The sequence below is a fragment of the Zophobas morio genome, unplaced genomic scaffold (assembly GCF_036711695.1).
Source record: "Zophobas morio isolate AGI-343-1 ecotype UQ-CSIRO unplaced genomic scaffold, CSIRO_AGI_Zmor_V1 ptg000024l, whole genome shotgun sequence".
Taxonomy (NCBI): domain Eukaryota; kingdom Metazoa; phylum Arthropoda; class Insecta; order Coleoptera; family Tenebrionidae; genus Zophobas; species Zophobas morio.
Window position 1 is genome coordinate 8443740 of NW_026972129.1, and position 19482 is coordinate 8463221.

A 19482-nucleotide genomic window follows, 5' to 3' on the forward strand; every position below is an offset into this window, starting at 1 on the left:
ACGACATGGTAAAAATAAACTTGTATTAAAAGTAAATTATACAAAATTAAAAAAGAAAACAATTTCTACCTAAAATATTGTGTACTCTAGTTTGCTCTCTCTCTCTCTCTATTCATATAAATAACATGAAGTACAAAGTAATGTTAATAAAATTTGTGTTTCATCTATAATACTTATAATAACGATATAAATACGCTAAATATGTAATATAGCGAATAATTACAATCTACTTACAAATATTGAAATTACTTGACTAGTTTCTAGTCAGTTTTAATCTTATTTTTATGTACATAATTTAACGTACATATTTGGTAACTTCATATACTGAATAATGTATACGACATATTCGAACAAAAATAGAACATCAAAAAAAATCACAACACTGGGTAAAACAGATGGCAATGTTAAAGAAATTTCTCCTAACAATTATCAGTAGTGCCTCACTTATAAACAATATTATAAATAACAATAATTATTTCACAACCAAAGTTTTAAAAAAACAAATAAAACTGATTTTTTTTACAATATAGTCTATCATAGTACGTCAAGCGTGGATGGAAAGTGTATTTAAGTAAAAATCACAATTTGCATTACACAATTATTACAATATTATGTTTCTAAGTACACTGGAAAAGGCCTCTAAATTCACAAAAGGCATTGGCGGTGGAATGAGGTATAACGCGGATACAACAAAACATAATTCGAACGAAATGTACGTACGTCTTCATAGATATTATTTGAGATCGCTCTTCAAGAGAAAATAGAGAGGAATGTGATGATAAATTAAGTTCATCTGAAAATTCAACTCTGAAGAATTTTATTTAGATGTCTTCGGAAGGTGTCGCTTCATGTGTAGGGCAAGATGATCTGATCGGGCGAAAGATCTCTCACAAACGGCACATTTGAATGGCTTTGCTCCCGTGTGTTTTCTGTAATGTCGTGTGAGTTCGTCGGATCTCGCGAATCGCCATTCACATTCGGGCCACTGACACTGGTAAGGTTTTTCGCCTGAAACAATAAAACAGTTAGTGAGGACATTATTGTTTTTGGATTTGTATTAAAAATAGATCATTCAGTTTACATCTGACTGAAGTATAGTACAAAAGATTTAATTTTTGGTGATTTATGAAATTATTTAAGTTTGTTTCAAGAAGCTGACTATAAATACCTGACTAATGAATTTTGAAGAAAAAAGAGAATGTTATTAAATATTATGCATATATCAAGCAATAGAAACACCACGTGTGGAAACACTGTCAAATTATCAGGTATATATCGCCCTGATGACAATCTATCTTGGTCGCAGCACATTGACAATAATCTGAGTTCCAAGTTATCTAGCTATAATTATATTTTACGTCACCATCGAAAGAAAACTAATACTAATACAAATTTTTGGGGATAGATACAATAAACAATCAAAGAAGTGCTATAAAGAGGAAGTGAAACAAGAAGAAGGGGAAGAAAATCCGAAGAATAGGCACCTATTAAAGTCACTAAATATGGAGGAGAAGAAGAAATGTTGAAAGAATGGTGGTCCGAAGCAATAATTTGTCCATTAAAAAAAGGATCGAAGACAAGGTGTAAAAACTACAGAGGAATAGTGTTGCTGAATATAGTGTATGTACTAACAACCAGTATAAAAAACAAACTAGTAGAAGCGTCGGAAAACTGTATATATAGGTAATGTTGTACTGAAGATACGAAGATTTTCTAAACTTTTAACCTACAGACCGGACTCGTACTCAAATGCGGTAGAAAAAATATGGCTTATGGTAATACTGCTGTTATAAAAATTAAAACGTTGAAATATAATATCTTCTTACAACAATTAACTTATTGATGAGAAAACTATCGTTTCATCCATGTCATTTGTGAGGAATTCTAATAGTTGTTAAGAAGTTACTCAACATAATTTCGAAAGGTGGTGAATCTTTAATAAATAAATCTACATTTTATATTGTATTAAATAATCATTATTTTTATTGTTTTGTACAGTAGACTACGTTTACTAGTAAACGGCATTGTAAAAAATAATATAACATTATCCGGCCATGCATTTATTTAAGTTCTTGTCGCTAAAAACAATCACGTTCTACGTTATGCACAATTACTCGACTTGCAAAGTCACGTTTAATTATATCATAAAGGATCTAAGTTCTCTCAGTGTTAATAAAATGAGTATATCAGAGATTTGTGGTTGTTTAACAGATTTAACGAGAACAAGTTCAGTTAGTTGCAGCCATCATCTGACACTTAAATTTAATATTTAATTACATTATAGTTTTTTGTGGTGGTTCAGTATCATAACTCGTTTTTTTATTAAATATATAATAAATTATCTTCTATGTTCCTTAAACCTTGATATTAGAAAACTGTGTCCTTACCTGTGTGAATTCTTTGATGTGCTTTTAGATGTGAGCTTTTTGTATACACCTTCGTGCAACCTGAAAAACAAAAAAATAGAATTAATAAAAACAGCATAATTTTTTATAATTGGACTATGTTAACCAAAATGGTACTAAGCGACACAACTCAAATTTGTGTAAAACTGAATCAAACTCCCATTAAAAATGGAAAATGCTCATTCATGCCAGAAAAAAATAATTGTCTTAATACTATATGGCCTTATTAATCTGACCTAACTATAGAATTCAACATCAATACACATCTTGAAAAACCTTCAACGGAATTTTCAAAGTTCATCCTCACACATTTTTGTAAAATATTTTTGCATCTCTAGGAATAAAAAGCAATAACGTTTTCAGATCTGCCAATTTCTTATTTGATATTTCTTTTCTAATAGGCCATAAAATTGGAAGTTTTTTAGAATTTCTAGACGTCTGATAAATCTGTTTTTTAAGTATTGAGACTTCTTGGTATCCAATTTTTGTGATTATTCTTCATAAAGGTGGAAAGCGGCTAATCTTTTGTAATTACCCTTGTTTTCAGCCAACCAACCTTATTCTGTCTACTTTTCTATTCGTGATTGTTTACTTTCAGTTCAAAAATCTTCTTTCAGCATAGAATAAACACTGAGTGAATTTTGCTTCCTACAACTTACAATATTTGCACATCTTCTGGGGTATATTTTCTTCCTTATTGAAATTTAAGAGCTGATTCAGTATTTCCAAAATTTTTATCATTCGGTAAAAAGCTATGTCCCAAAACAAGAAATTTAAAATAAATTGTTTGGAAAGTTGACTATTCCGACAAAATTGACTTTCACATTAATATTGCTTTTATGTTTTTATTTTGACCCCCACAAGAGTCAGACCAAAGAATCAGTTCAATCATGTCCTTCTTGGCGAGCTTTTGTAATTTCATTTTCTGCAGTGTTTTTGCTCAGTGTTAATTATAACGGCCATATATATTATAAGTATTTTTACTGAAACCTATTTGCCTAAGGTTAAAATTAGTCGATATAAAAATATTTTTGTAGGTACGCTGCTAATCATGTTCTTCTGGCGAGTGGTAGTGAAAACTAATAATAAAATCTAGGATGTGAAAAAGTAAAAAAACAGTGCTCATCATAACTTTTTTTGTTATACTATTTGCTACAAAATTGATTTCTTATTTCATGCATCTGACCTAACTTCAACTAATTTTCGGATATAGTTGAAAAATGATCGAAAATGTCAAAAGCGCCAAAATCAGTCTTATCCTATCAAATACTAGCAACACCCGCCCACCCTCTATTTTCTTAGGGGGTATGTCATTTGCCACAGTTAGTCTTATCTTACTAAGTATTAGCCCCGCCCACCCGCCCTCTATTTTCTTGGAAGGTATGTCATCTGCCAAAATCAATCTTATCTTAATAAGTACTAGCCCCGCCCACCCACCCTCTTCTCATTTTAATGACAAATTTTATTTCTGTTCAGTATAAAATTATTTCATTCAGGTCAGATAAACAATCACTGAAAAAGAGACCGGGTGGTGGGCGGGGCTAACTATGTTCTTCTGTAGAGTGGGAGTGGAAACTAATAATAGAATCTAGGAAGTGAAAAAGTAAAAAACAGTTCTAATATTAACTTTTTTTTGTTTACTATTTACTACAAAATTGATTTCTTATTTCATCTGACCTAACTTCAACTAACTTTTGGATATGGTCGAAAATGTCAAAAGCGTCAAAATCAGTCGAAGTTCTTTCTGATATATGTAGTTCATACATTTTTGATTATGTCAAATCCGGATGTAAAAATATTTTTGCATAATGCGAAGTATATTTTGGGAATTTATTAATGTGTTCAACTACTTTTTGTAGCGTTTCTTCTGGAAGTTTATTTTTCCCTTAACCACGAAACCTCTTTTATCTTTCGTATCAGTGTTTACAGCTGTATTTTATTAAAAAAAGCTGGACCTCTAGGTTTGACACACACTTCCAAATTAAAAAAAAAATAGGATTTAATTAATGTTTTGTTTGACCAATCAAATAATTTTGATAAAGTTACTGTCCCGTTTTTCAAATCAAGAGCATACATTCAAATTGTTATTATGATATTAAAAAAAAGTCAAAGTGGTCCAGTTTTCTATGGCCGCGACCGTATACAATTATAAAAGAAGCAGTTTTTGGCACTTACACTAATGTTTGATATTTGCAGTAGGAGTAGGCCATGGATTTTTGAAATCAGTTGGTACTTCCTGAGCATGACTGGCACTGCTTAACTTAAAATTCTGATACACCAAATACTTCAATAGCAATTTTAGCAACGCGCGACTTCGCCATCAAATTTCAAATTTCAAACTGAACTTGACAATCTGTCAGTAGTGCCAACTTACGCATAAAATATATGGCCTATTAGATATCAAACATTAATGAAAGCCCTGTTGTATATCAGCTTTCAATTCCATTTTCTAGGGTTGTGATTGTTAATTCACTTAGAAACAAGAAATTCCTAACGAACAAAAATCGATAAAGCTTAGTATAGCGTTTATCACAAACGTAACAATGATAAAAATAATTGCATAATAAAGATATGAATGCACAACCCTCTTGTAAAATTGGGTTGTGTCGCTTAATACTTTTCTGATAAAAAGATAATAATGTCACATTTACTAAGGGCGCTTACTTCTACCATAAATTTTAACATGTAAAATATTTTGAGGAAGAGAAATATTTTTATGAATTAATTTTTAATAATAAATTTTGCACACTGCTATCCTGATCAATTTTTGGTATTTGTCGCTTAGTACCTTTTTGGTTAACGTGGTCCCTTATTGTTCCAATAATAATTTTATGCAAATTTAAACATAAGGCAGTAAGAAGGGATTAAAAATCTAATTTGTTATTCTATTTTGACGAAAATGAAATGTTATATGGTGTTTCAACTCTGAATTTTTGGCAAAAAAAAATTGTTCAACAAATGCATTATCAATTGCAAAGAACACAATGCGCTAGCACAGAATAAAATAACAAAACCACAAATATTGCTAAAAAGTCAAAAGTACAATTTTATTTTCAAAAGTTCCGCCGTGTAAAACTTAAATTTTAAAAATAATAGGAGTATCACTTAATGAACATATCCTAGATATAATAAGCGTTACATTCAGGCTTGGAGATAGGATGGCCTCTTCTATCTCCATGGTTATATTATAATGTTTTTAAAATTTAATTTCTGAAAATTTTGAAATTTTAATTTCAATTTATTCCCGGTTGTTAAATTGATATTTTCATATATTTTTTATTCCAAAAAATACTTTTTCCCTTTCTTCATAATTATTCATAGTATACATAAAAAGTTAGAAAAATTTACACCGGTAGAGTTGTTCCGGGGAAAAGTTAAGTATCGATAACCTACTCGTGTGCTTTTAACTCTATAACATTTATATTTCATTAACCATATCTGCAGTGTTAATTTTTAATTTTCTCTTAAACTATATTTGTTACAAATGGGTTAAATGTTACTTAGTGAGCACTACTTGTTTAAATCTTTTAACTATCTTTTTAAATTTGATTAAAATTGTGTAGAACAGGCCTTAAAATCACGCTCACATCGTTTCTAGAAATACATTTTATATTTTTGAAGGACGTATTATATTATGACAGTGTATACTTAGCGAAAACAGTTTCTTCCTAATAATTTACGACCTTGTTGTTGATGTATCAGAAATATGAAGTTTTCGAAAAAATTCCATATTCAAATGTTTACCCTGGAGTCTGCATTCAATTTTCATAAGTAAATAAATTCAATAGGCACCGTGCCTCCCACACACGTTGTTCAACAATTGAACGTATAATTTGCGCAAACAAATAACTGCATACTCCTCATTTGCATGACGTGGTATTCAGAGTAAATATGATCTCTAAAACCTAGCATTAAGCCAACCTCATATGCATATACGTACCCATGAAATCGCAGTGATGTATCCTTCTTTTTTCCAACTCTGGGTTATTTCGCCTATTATATTTTGCCGCGGATGACGTGATTCGATTAATCGTCGGTTGGGGGGTTTGCTGCTGGCATCCGGGGGCAGGGTACGGGGGCGGGGGAGTGCGTCTCGGAAGCGTTCCTCCAGGAGACCCCGGCTCTGAACTGGGGGGCGTTAATGGCGAACCGTACATTAACCTAGAGATGGGCGGGTAGAGAGCGTTGCCTGGCGCAGGACTCGGCGCCACTGCATTGTTATATTTGTATTGTGAGTGTGTGTTGTTGTTGTTGTTATTGTTATTGTTGTTGTTATTATGCGGGTGGTGGAGCTGCTGCTGCGGCTGGTGGTAGTGGGGAGTTTGCTGCGGACTCGTGGGTTGCTGCTGGTTGTAAGGGCTCGTGGGCGTACCCATTAAATGGAGGGTGGGGGTAGATTGCTGCAGCACCTATTCGGAATAGTGATTTATGATTTGCACGCTTAATATGGTACGGTTTTCTTACCTTTTCTGTTTTTATTTCTAAGGGTGAGAGTAGAGGAGATGGCGTTGGGGGGCAATTGGCAGTTAATTCGTCGACGGCTTCTAATTTTACGTGACCAGGACTTACTCCTAACATATTTGCGTTTTCAGGATCTATGTTTTGTATACTACTAGCTATGTCTTCCCAAAGAGGTGGCCGAAGAAATACATCATCGTCGGTACCTGGGAGACTTCGCATGGACACGTAGCTCATGGTGGGCTGATGACGATTGTGGGTAGGTTCAAAAAAATCATCTATCTGAGATGCTGAATCTCGCCTAGGTTTGTCTAATTCTTCTTCTAGACGGCGTTCCCACTCCTGTTTACACAGGAATGTGTCCAAGTCACTGGTCTGAAAAAAAAAAGCCTTAATTACAATCTGGTTTAATTTTTCTTAATTAGAAGTCAAGTCTGCTTACACCTTGCTGCAGATTAATTTAAAAATATGATCTACGGAAAAAAATATCTAGCAACCATTGGAATTTAATGAAATTATGTTGGCAACACAACAAATTGATCTCAGTCTGTCGGTCGTTTGTCTGTTACCTGTCTGTTGGAGATTTTATTAGATAATCTCCAAACTATTAGGAAGCCATCAACTATCATACTAATTACTGTTAACCTTCAAGATTATCTTGTTGATGGTAAAATACTAACCATCATTTACTTGTTCATCGACACCAAATTTGATGACGTCATCTGCACATTTTTAAATGAAAGTAAAAAGTAATGACACTAACTAGCTTCGTTTAAGGCTAAGGATTATAGAACGTTAATAAAATTTTATTCATTTATTTTCTCCAAAAAATTGATAACATAATTTCAAAAACTTGTCAAATAAATGTGCACTTAGAAATTGATCTGAATAATTTAAACAACATGTGTATGTCCGGTCGTATTTTTTTCAAAGAGGAAAATCTTTATAAAAAAGACAAGACTACTTTTTTCAAAGCAATTTTCATTGTGTAATTTATCAACTGGTTTCCAAAGACAACTGTGTAGTCTAATTTTTTCTAGTATTTGAAAAACGATCCATTATTTCTCTGAAATTGTTAGAATAATGCAATATTATAACCACTTACCACATAGCACTCTACATACTTTAAACTTAAAATTTTTGTCATTATGTAAATTAGATACTTATCATTGAATAATACGTTGTAAAATGCATGCAGAATTGGTCGTGCTACAGGGGTGAGGGAAATTGTATCTAAATAACTTTACATTAATTTTTAATGTGTTTTATTAGAGGTAAACACTTTTAATTTTATGCACAAATTTGACTACACTAAACAAATAACTAAATAATGCGTTACGCTGTTGGGATGTTGATCGTTGAAAGTACTCTTCGCGGGTTGCAGAATGTGACCAAGTTATTTTATATATCTCTATGAATTATTTATATTTGTAATAATATATGTTAGGTATTAGTTATTCTAGTCAAAGAAATTCAGAGCCTTTGTAAAAGCAAAAGTAAACTTTAAGACTCGATGTGTTTTACTTTCTTATAAATATCTCGAGTCGTCTGGTAAGCCATGGAATTTATTTTTAAAATATGATGTTTGCATTATAGCTATTTGTCAGTTTAATTGACAGATATTTGACATAATGGTCAAACCGAGCAAGAAACGCGTTGCTACTGCCAACATATTTTTTTAACATTAAATTTCAGTAGTTGCCAGACGACTTTTTTCTCGATGATATGGTACAATTGTGGTATAAAAATATTTATCTGTGAAGGTATGAAGTCCAATTAATTGTAGCTGCTATTGAAATATTATAAGGGAGCTGAACCCCAAGTTAGAAAATTGCTTGCAGCAGAGTCAATTAAAGAACTATACTTTCCCCTGTGGTTGACCTTATTTTTTTATCGACCGTGATATTACTAATCACTAAGTGTTTAATCGAAAACTGTTATTATTTTCGAAAAGTATTACGGCAACATAAAACTCAAAATTAATAATATATTTGTGATTTCTTGCATTGTTTTGTCATTCGTCATCTGAGGTGAGAACACTGGCAAATGTTGAGCATGTATGCCCAAAATAAAATCTACACTAAACTCAGCGGGAAGTAACAGGCTCGACTTTCCCCTTGTTATAATTATCATACAATATGCCAGGAGGTGCTGCTCTCCCGTTGAGAAGTCTTGTGTTTTTGATACATATGAATACATCAGAACACATTATTACATATAATTGATTTTTGTATATTGTGACGAATGTCAAATTAATCATCCATCAATATAATGTATTGTTTAGAGTCTGGCAGTTATACAAGGTGTTTATACTCGAAAATACGTGCCGATGTTTTAATGTTCGACGACTGTCAATGTAAAACTTCAAAAAAAGTTAACGCTATTAGAGGCGGCAAGAATCTTCCATAAATGAATATACAAGTGGCCCACAATTTTGGGTGCATAAGACAACAACATGGTCAAGTGATATTAGCAAATCATTTAACGAAAAATACTGACAATCCTAGTTGTAACTACATAGTTGTAAAATTATTATTATTCTTTTAAGATTCCATAATTAGTTTCTAACATTATAGTTAAATTCAGTGGAAGCAAGCAGTCTTTGGACAAAACGAATAATGTTTAACTGCATGGAACTCCCAACTTCAAAGGAAAAATATCCAACTTTATTTTTTGAATGGAAAAGCCCATACATTTTTGTACGTTCGATTTTTTTTTAACTTGCTCTATCAGAGGCACATTGGGAAAACATCGGTCAAGTGGAAAGTGAATTAATAATATTTCGATCTTATTTGCCAAACGTCAAAACTAGTTCATCATAAGGTCAACGAAAAAATGTATTTAGTATTTTAGTCTCGAGGTTTCCCAAGACAAAATTCCATTCAATTTGTACTCGTAATTTGTCTAATTTTGAACCTAATATTCATTTATCAAGTATCAATAGGTTTACTCAAACACTCGACAAACAGCTGTGTAAATAAACAATAAATACATATATAATAATAAATATGAATCTAATAAATTTTCTACTAAAAAAATTAAATTACCAAACTCTTCGTTGAGTAGTGAATTCTTCACAATCTTTTTTTTTAAACTTTATGAGCAATGTAGAAAAAATTGTAGGTATATTACACTTGTTTAATAAGACACATTGTAGCAGTCGTTCCTTACTAAAGTAATATAATATTGTAAAAAGTATTGTAATTGTATAATATCGTACACTATTGTACACTTCTAAGAGTGTTGCAATATGCTAATTATTTTTTTATTTATCAAGATTTCGCAGTTACTTAGGGAGAGTTGTTCAGCCATCTTTTTACATTTATTCGTATAAATAATTTCAAACGTCTCGAACAATTTATTCCAGCTTTTATTTAAACGACTCTTTTAACGATAAAGGATGAACGTCTTTATACCTCTATGTATTTTTTGAAAGGTTAATTCTCCAATATAAATTAAATATAATATTAATAATACATAAATAAAATAAATATATTAAACAGCAGTCAAAATGAGGTGGTCTGTAAAACTTTTATTACACTTTTCCTAAAGTACGAGTAAATACTACTTATGGAAAATGCCAATTATAAACCCTTGATTAATCCGCTGATAGTGATACTTGTAAGTTTTGTCGTCCGTCAGAAGATTGCAACGTCTGTTGCCCGTTCTTTAAAAATATTCTAAAACTTGGATGTAGGATATTCAGTTATAATAAAAATCATAATTTTAGTTTCCGGTTTCCAATTTGTTTATTTTTATTTAATCTACACTTAAAAAAAAAAGTGTGCATCGGCCGGGAATCGAACCCGGGCCGCCCGCGTGGCAGGCGAGCATTCTACCACTGAACCACCGATGCTTGCACACCACGCTCTCTAATCGTCAGATTCTGTATGCCGGCCAACCTAATTTTTCATTATTACGAACTGCTTTTTAAAAGCCAATATAAAATCTTCTATTGCTACTGATATTATTTTGCTTCTGATAATGCAAGTTTTAATGCGTTTAATGAAGTAGTAGATACCTACACACCTATGGTGAAAATGATCCCCCCATGGGGAAACGATACTTCGATGATAAATACAGAAAGGATGTACATTTGGTGCTAATTTCTACTTGATGCTAAGTATAGTTAGTGACTTTGCACTTAAAGTAATCTAAAATTCTTCCACTTTTTGTGCTTTAAACATAAAATCTTGGAAATATCCCTGTTCACCACTTGGGCTGCGACGTTTTTTTGGTGACCAAAAGTATGTGTTTTCTTGTATGTTACAGATAACTTGCTAGGGTAATATATCAATGTAAATTGCAGAATTTCAAAATTAATTGAATAATTATAAGCTTTATTCTTTAATTCGAGATTAATTTTTAAAACAACTCTAAATCATCAACGCTACTGTCATCATCTTCACTATCACTATCATCTGAAACGGAATTAACATTGAGAATTTTTTCTGTTTACCATGCGGAATCTATGATTTTTTCTTTGTCCTACTTACTAATTTTCACAGTATAAATTTTTGGGATACTTTTGTCGTACTTCATGTTATCATGATAATCGCCAGATTTCGTTTTTGCCTTAAGAATTAGAGACGCTCCTTTAGTAAATCCGTGTTATATGTACTGCCTTTACTGAATATCCATGTTTTATCAAGAAAAAGGGGTTTGTATAATTTTGTTTTTTGTGGTGCAAAAATTTTATTCTTCTTAGCTTAATATGGATGGTCTCTCCTTCCGAAAAAATCGAATATTATTCTTATAAAATTTAAAACCAACTTTTCTAATCCATGTAAGTATTTAGTGTCCTGGGTCCAACTTTAAAGTCCGGTATCTTTGCCATAACTTTAGTTTGACGCGACTTTATAGTTACGTGTTCGTTTCGTTAGATGCAATCATTTTATACCTAATTTCCCTGACTGATATTAAATCTGCAGGATTTACTTCAGTTTGTATATTTCTAATTGTATAAGTCGACATATTCTTTTTGTATACTTTTTTGTAAATTATATAAAAATTTTTCAGAAATTTTTTACATTTCAACCGCCAGTTCTGTTTTTCTTTTTTTCTTAAATTGCACAACATCATTTCTTTCTAAATAACCCAACACATTTAATATAACTTGTTTTGTTTGATCACTAAATCGTTTCATTCTTCAGAATTAAGCAGAGTAGTAAAATGTTAAATAAACCAAAGATTCTAATTGAGAAATAATTCTGATGACAAATTTCAAAATTGGACATAAAATTTCTAAGAGAAAAAGTTTTCCTTGGGGTATTTCCACAACTACATATAAATTAAGTTAATAACAATTAAATGGAAGAGTTGTCAGAGAATTGATAAAAATTCTTTTCACCTTGGTGATCCCTGAAGTATCGAATTTGGGGAAATCTCGTCTTAGGCGTGTCTTAGGGTGTCTACAACGTCAGAGGAAGTCACCCCTAAACTTCCTAAATTTCATGTTTCGAGGGTTTTGAAAAAAATACATTTTGTTTTTTTGATTTCCTTGAAAATGGAATTTGCAGAAATCCCATCTGAGTGGGTTTAGAGGCAGTCACCCACGATAGCTCTTCCTTCGGATTAAGAAATCAACACAAAAAATTGCACCAAAATTTGCAAAAAACGGTGCAAAACGTCAGATGATTCGTGATAATATTGTTGATTTTTTCTTTCTATCGACTACTAAAATTTTAATATATTTTTTTAATATACCGAACAAATCATCAACAAAAAATTTAGAATTTGTTAAATGGCAGTTCAGGTATTTAAAGTAACAAGTTCACTGCATTCCTGAATTCGTCTTTGTACTTGTTTTATATTTTTTCACTGTTAATTTCTTAATATGTACCTACTTAAAACAACAAAAATAGTTCTCTAAATTAATATTCACATGCGCATCATAAAATAGATCATCGTCGCTGTTTTAATGGAATTAGGTACTGCCCTTGTTACGCGAACTTGAAATTGTTTTTTAACAAGGATAATGAAAATTAACAATGATGATCAATTTGAATGGCAATAAATTTCGGATCGTTGTTAATAAAATATTATTTTTATTGTATTTAAAGTATCGAAAGTAAATAGGAAGCTGTAGGCAATTGCATGTATTCCCAAATATTCTAAACAAAGTTTTTAGTCTTGTTTTCCGTTCTATTTTTTGTTTTATTTACTTAAAGTTTGGTGTATACTCTTGTTATGATTTCAATTTAGGCTCTCAAAGATATTTAATTAGCACCAGAAGTGCTTCTGATACTGTGGGGCGTAAATTATTATCTTCGAACAAAAAATCCATTACCATTCCCATTATAGCAAAATTGGTTTTCATAATCAATCAGTCGCTTACTGGTTGCTGTAGTTCGTGTAGTTAATAGATAAAAAGTATGTGTTGATTTGTATGCAGATGATAGACGTATAAAATAATAATAAGTGCAGCTATTCAATCAGTCGGCCTATATTCCTATTACCCCCTTTTATTTATGGTCGGAATAATCGTATAAATTTACGAGCACCATATTTACAGAGGAAAAACCTTAACCTTCGTTTAATATCGATAGCCAGTTAATCTATGTAAGACATCTGCGTTATAAAGCCTCACATGGAAATGGAACTAATTCTAATTATTTATTACCCATTAACGTCACAGATTATTTACTGCTTGGTATCTCGCAAAGTTCACATCAGTGGCTTACAGCTATTACCTTAAACTCAACACGCGCTACTTTCCTTCTCTTTTCTGTTAATGAGATGTTCTGAAAAACCCTTCACAAGATTTTTCCAAGACAACGTTACATTAGTTGCATATATGTGGCAATTAGGTACTGTAGTAAAGAAGAAATTTTTTATCTCGGAGTAAAATTAGGACCGCATTTCTAACAAGTTAATGGCTATTGCGGCCCGATGTACCATTTTGATTAGGAGGAAACTGCACAATTTTAATCTAAACGGGTTGTATAACCAATGGCATTAGACGTCGCTCACATTACAAACAAAAACATTCAGTCACGTAGGAACAACTCCTGTTAACAGCAAACGTGTTCGCGTATACGTAATTGCGAATTATGTCTGATTTGACCGCTAAAAATAATGACAATATAAGACCAGCAACGGTCAATATACCCAACATAATTCTCGATATCAAAGTGTACTACCCATGTTCGCATGATATAAATTTTTATTAACCCGCCAGTTCTTGACCTAAATGCGACTCCGTGTGTCTAGATCAATCGACACTTTATGCTCTATTTTATTGAATCGATATATATATCCGTTCGAGAGAAATCGTTCTTGATGAGGATTGTTAAGTGTCATTATCGATCAATTACTTTTTTGTCGTTTTGAATCATTTGTCGCTTGCTGTTGGTGAATGTTGCGTAAGAACGACTGGAGGTTTGCTTGTAGTAGAGGTGTCATACGATACCAAACGGTAAAAAAATACTGTATGTAGTGTGATGTATATCTTACACAGAAAGCACTACCAAGATTTTTGAATTTGTCGTGACACAAGTATATTTTTCGATTTGTCAAGTGTGAGATTATATGTGCGATTTAACAAATAACATTCTGTATAAAAAAAGAAACAAAAATATTATAAATTTACCCATTAATCAGCAACACAGAAATGCAACAAAAATACGAGAGGTCAACTCTGCCGTCACAGGTCACATACCATTAAGAAACAAGGAACAAGACTATGTGATAGAGACTTCAATGCCACGTTAGAAGGCGGACTCACCAAACATCAGCATGCAAAAAGCCATGTGTTTATATCCACCGTAAATCTTGGTACCACAATTTCAGCTGAAAACCCAAGTACGGATAGTTTCATATCTTGACCTGTCGGGTAAGATTCCATTCGATGTTTAGTGTATTTCCTGTTCATCTCCAGTTATCTCATCTCCAGCCAAACACGTTTCATTCATAACAGCCATTCATGGATGGCAAGAATTTCCTTACTCAGACAATACACTGATAGGGACTTGTTGTTTGGGGTAATTCTCGCGTATCAGTACATCTTGCATACTATCAAGATTGTTATGTTCATGTGAGTGAATTTCTCATGTTTTTTTTAAAGTTAAAATGTGCAACGATCTATGACCATGATGTGTTCGATATCTAGAATAAATCCAGGAAAAAGAGCATCACTTAAATACTAGACATCAATTCACGTAGTGCGATTCAGTTCAGTAAAAACACTACTTGGTAATCTTTTTTTCTGCTTTTAAGTATGCGGTGTCCTTGTCAACATGCAGTTGGTTAAAATAATCATGTACATACCACACGTGGCCTAGAATTCTAACAATAGTGTGTACACTTCGTGTTCCCCAAATTAATTTATTTTGCAATTTTCATTATTACGGTGAATGTATAACTTCTTATAACAACACATAATTGAACATTATTGGTTGAAATGAAACGTGAAAGAATTCGAAAAAATAATAAGATAAAGTACGTATAGTCTCTGAATAATAAATTTGCAATCGTTCAATGACATCATCGGGTAATATACTAAGCTCAAAGCATCAGATTGAGTTAAGAAGTTCACGACTTATACGAGACATGTTTAATTCAAAATGTGTGCTTGACGATAGATGGCACACGGACAAGTTGACATTCCTGCGGAATTAAAATAATCGGTTACAGTGGAAATATTTCCGTATGATTTGAAAAATACTTAACACCAGATGAACCGATTTTTTAGTAACTGCTAATAATGTAAACATTAGTTGTTTATTAGTGGTTGTTGTAGGCTGTTTCTGAATCATGTGAAAGCACGTTGCGCCACTTTGATTAAATGAAGTCTGCATGTCAAGCTTTTGTTGTGTAGAGCTTTTAGACCGGATATTGAAAAATTGTGGACATGCTATCGCTGTTGGATGACTGTGTAAACGAATGAAATTCTATTGAATCGGACACAAAGGTAAATTAATTATCTTTCTCCGTGAACAAAACGAAGAGAATCTATTAGTCATACTTTGTGATGTCGAAAGGATAAAATAATTAGTTTAGTCGCTCCGGTAATGAAATGAGATGGAACAGTTTTATGTAAACTCTGTGATATGTGTAATTTTAATGTGTTCTAAGTTGTTTCATTTGTTTTTAGTGCTACTTTAGCCGCTAAATTTAACGGTTTCTTTATATTTATAATTGAATGTTGCTTAAAACGTATCTTGTTGACATCCGAAATTAGTTAGATAAACAGTGTCATACCTGACTGCTCAAGTAGGTTTATTTTTCGACATTTGGTGGCGGCTTTAGCAAAAATGCAAGTATATGACCATAGATGTTAACAGAAAATTTATGCTGAATGATATTATTTTTTTTGTCCCGATTTTCAAGCTATATAATAATTTAGTATACACTAAATATAGTGTAGGATGAGACATTGGAATGAATAGGCAAAAGCTAGCTGAGCATATTAATTATTTGACCATCGTGTGTGGCTGTCATTGTAAATTTATCTGTGCCACATGGAAAACTACTGGAGATGTCTTATCGCTTTCAATCTATACTTTTTACAACGATATTTGACACCTGTAATATAATGAAGGTAATTTTTATCGAATAATGTTGTATGTTGTATAGTTGGTGATATATTTTTTGTAAATCTCAGCTTTCATGCTATGTGCGTACATATATAACTATTTTTTATCTGTATATATTTATTATAATGCTCATAATGTAGCTTTAAGTCTTTTAAAAACTCTTTGTTTTCGATTGACGCAAAAAATGGACTTTTAGAAACATTAATAAGCAAGTCAAAAATGTGTAATTTTTCTATACCAGAAAATTTAATTTGTACTTGAATAATTATAATATCAAAAATTTCGGTAGATTTGCCTTAATTTTTGTTGTGTATCATTCATTTCACTTTCTTTATAACGTTTCGAGGGTTTTTAGCACTAATGAATTTTTACAACTCCTGGTGTTTCTGATTATAAAACCCAAACACTTCATTGACACATTTACGATCGTACTTATAAGATCGTTAAAATTAAATTGTTCATCAAAAGTTACGCCAAGATCTTTTATAACTGAAACCCGACTAAGCGGGTGTATGTCACAGCTGTAAATAATATGGGATCCTTTTTCTTTAAATATGAGATTATTCTGTATTTTATGCTTCTCTGTACAGATTCTAGTAAATGTTTTTAAGTCGTCAGTAAATAAAAGCTTCTCACAATTTTGTTAACAATATTTTGATAAAAGCACAAATAACAACGGATCCAGGTTGGATCCTTGGGGAACACCTGATGTCGATACATACAAATGAGATTTGAATCCATTATAGGTCACATATTGACATCTGCTGCTCAAGTAAGACTTAAAAAAATCACCAAGACACTGTTGAATCCGAACAGGGCAAGTTTGTTTAAAATAATAGTGTGATCAGTTTTGTCGAACGCCTTCGAAAAATCCATGTAGATAACACTTATCTCCGATCATCAAAGACGTCAGCGATGTACTGTGCAAAATAAGTAGGTAAGGTTTGAAGCAGTAGAAATTCAGGTATTAAATGTGATACTAAACATATTTTTACACATACCTATGCCACCAATTTTAAAGTCGTGGAATTACCCGAAGTCAAACTGTTCCTCTTTCTATCTTATCCACTTTGTGTGAGACAAAAAATCACCAAATTTTGAAATTTGTCATTTGTTCCAGTCAAAAACGAAGCGATTTAACGACTAAGCAAGACAAATAATTTTAAATGTGTTAGACTATCTTGATACAAACCAAGATGTTTTGGAATTTAAGAAAAAAAGGAAGACTGAACTGGCCGCAGAAATTTTGAAAATGTTGGAAAGACCTGTCTACAGGCTACAAAAAACTCCAGGTTTAAGTGACTTTGATTACAAGAAAAATGTGTCTTCTGGAATTAGTAACATAAAGTCAAAAGTGAATCCTGTAGATTTAATGTCAATTTGGGAGATTATCTATAAAATGGTTGTTTCTAAAGAATACATCACTATTAAGTTGCTGCACGATCGAGTGGTGGAAGAGATTCCCTATTTTAACGTTGGTCCTAGATCGTTAACCAACTGGATATGGAAAATTGGTTTCAAATTTAAGAAAAATAGTAACAGATTATTTTTGATGGAACGGACAACGGACTTCAGTTAAATTAAAAAAAAAACAAAATTTCTACGTGAATACCACTAACACAAAGGAAAAAATTTATATGAACCCCTTTTTCTTGATGAAACCTGTGCATTTAGTAAGGGTAGTATATGCAAAAAGATATGGCAAGACGTTTCAGTGAACACTGCTATTGCAAAAACTGGAGAAGGGTGCAGATACATTGTGGTTCACGTTGGAAATAAAAACGGTTTTATTGAAGCAGCCTCTTTAATCTATAAAGCTAATAACAGATCTGGAGACTATCATGATAACATGAACCAGGAAAATTTTGAAAAATGGTCCAAAGAACAGTTGATACCAAGTTTGCGGGAAGTTTCTCTTATTGTGACAGATAACACAAGTTATCATAGTAGACTTGAGGTGTCAATTTAGTCTTCATGGGTATTCATATATTGTAATAAAACTTTATTTTATTTGTAGGAAGAAATTCCTCGAAAAAGTTGGACAAAGACAAAAATGAGGTTACCACCTTACGACTGTCATTTCAACGCTGTTGAAATGGCATGGTCGGAAGTTAAAAGAAATTATAATAACATCATTCCAAGAATCAGCTCTTCCCCTAATTAATGAGTCTCACAACTTAAAAATTCATTTTACAAAAAATGTCTTTTATTGACTTTCCTTTTTTAGTACTTTTACCTTTCAATAATTGCGAATTTGAAATTAAGATATATATCCATAGCAACATATTCGTAATATATAAGAAATCACCTACGAAAAGTTACTAAAAAATGTCACATTCTAAGTGTTTTTGACTAGGGGTATTTCCACGACTATATCATGAAAATGTGACTGTATAAAAATGTCATTCTTGTTTCTGGTAACGTCGATTCTAGAAGTACATAACCTTTTGTTTGGTGATAGTCCTAACAGTTTTGAAAAAAATTGTACGAACATAATACAGATCAGTTGAGAAGTTATTGGGAGAAACAATTTATTACACAATTTATTACATAGCTGCAGACTGATTTCGAACGGAGTGTGCGTGAAAGCCTCAGGTTTCAATTACATACATCATAGCATCTACTTTGGCTGAATTTTGTTTAATTAAGCAATAAATTACAGTCTACCATCTTGGGCGGCATAATATTTTTGTCATTTAGACAATTATTTATGCAAATTTTAACAACTTGCTTGGCATGTAATTAAATGTACGTGGAATATTAAGTGTTTACCAATTATTAAATATTGCTGATGTTGTTTTCTTGAAAAAGAAATATTAATGAAATTTGTTCATGTTGTAATGTCACAATGTTGTACTCGAAAAAACAACTGCGGGTCTGGGCTTTTTTTAAACAGACGGGTTTGTTGAGCTTCAGAGGAGGAGCAGCTTCTATGCCTATCATGGGCAGCTGATTTTAATATGTAATTTTATTAATTAGAAAAAATAGGGTTGATATTTACGAACATATATTACCGTGACTTTGACAGCATAAATTGGACGTGTAATTTGGGGAAAAAAAAGATTGTTCAATCAATTCTTGTC

The 19482-nt window shown here is 32.0% G+C and overlaps 1 protein-coding gene and 1 non-coding gene across 3 annotated transcripts in view; both read right to left on the bottom strand.

The window, feature by feature from the left end:
• Positions 1 to 6: 6 nt before the first annotated feature.
• The window catches only part of LOC135135397 (dendritic arbor reduction protein 1-like), a 182499-nt gene continuing 163023 nt past the window's right edge, over positions 7 to 19482 (bottom strand). For both annotated transcript variants that reach the window (XM_064064436.1, XM_064064437.1), the window contains 4 exons: positions 6870 to 7238; positions 6346 to 6814; positions 2388 to 2447; positions 7 to 1008 (listed from right to left, as the gene is read on the bottom strand). In XM_064064436.1, coding sequence (XP_063920506.1) covers positions 818 to 1008; positions 2388 to 2447; positions 6346 to 6814; positions 6870 to 7238 — 1089 coding nt within the window. In that variant the 3' untranslated portion in view covers positions 7 to 817. The remainder of the gene's footprint in view (positions 1009 to 2387; positions 2448 to 6345; positions 6815 to 6869; positions 7239 to 19482) is intronic.
• On the bottom strand, positions 10649 to 10719 carry Trnag-gcc (transfer RNA glycine (anticodon GCC)). The gene has a single exon. It is a non-coding gene; the product is annotated as a tRNA-Gly (tRNA).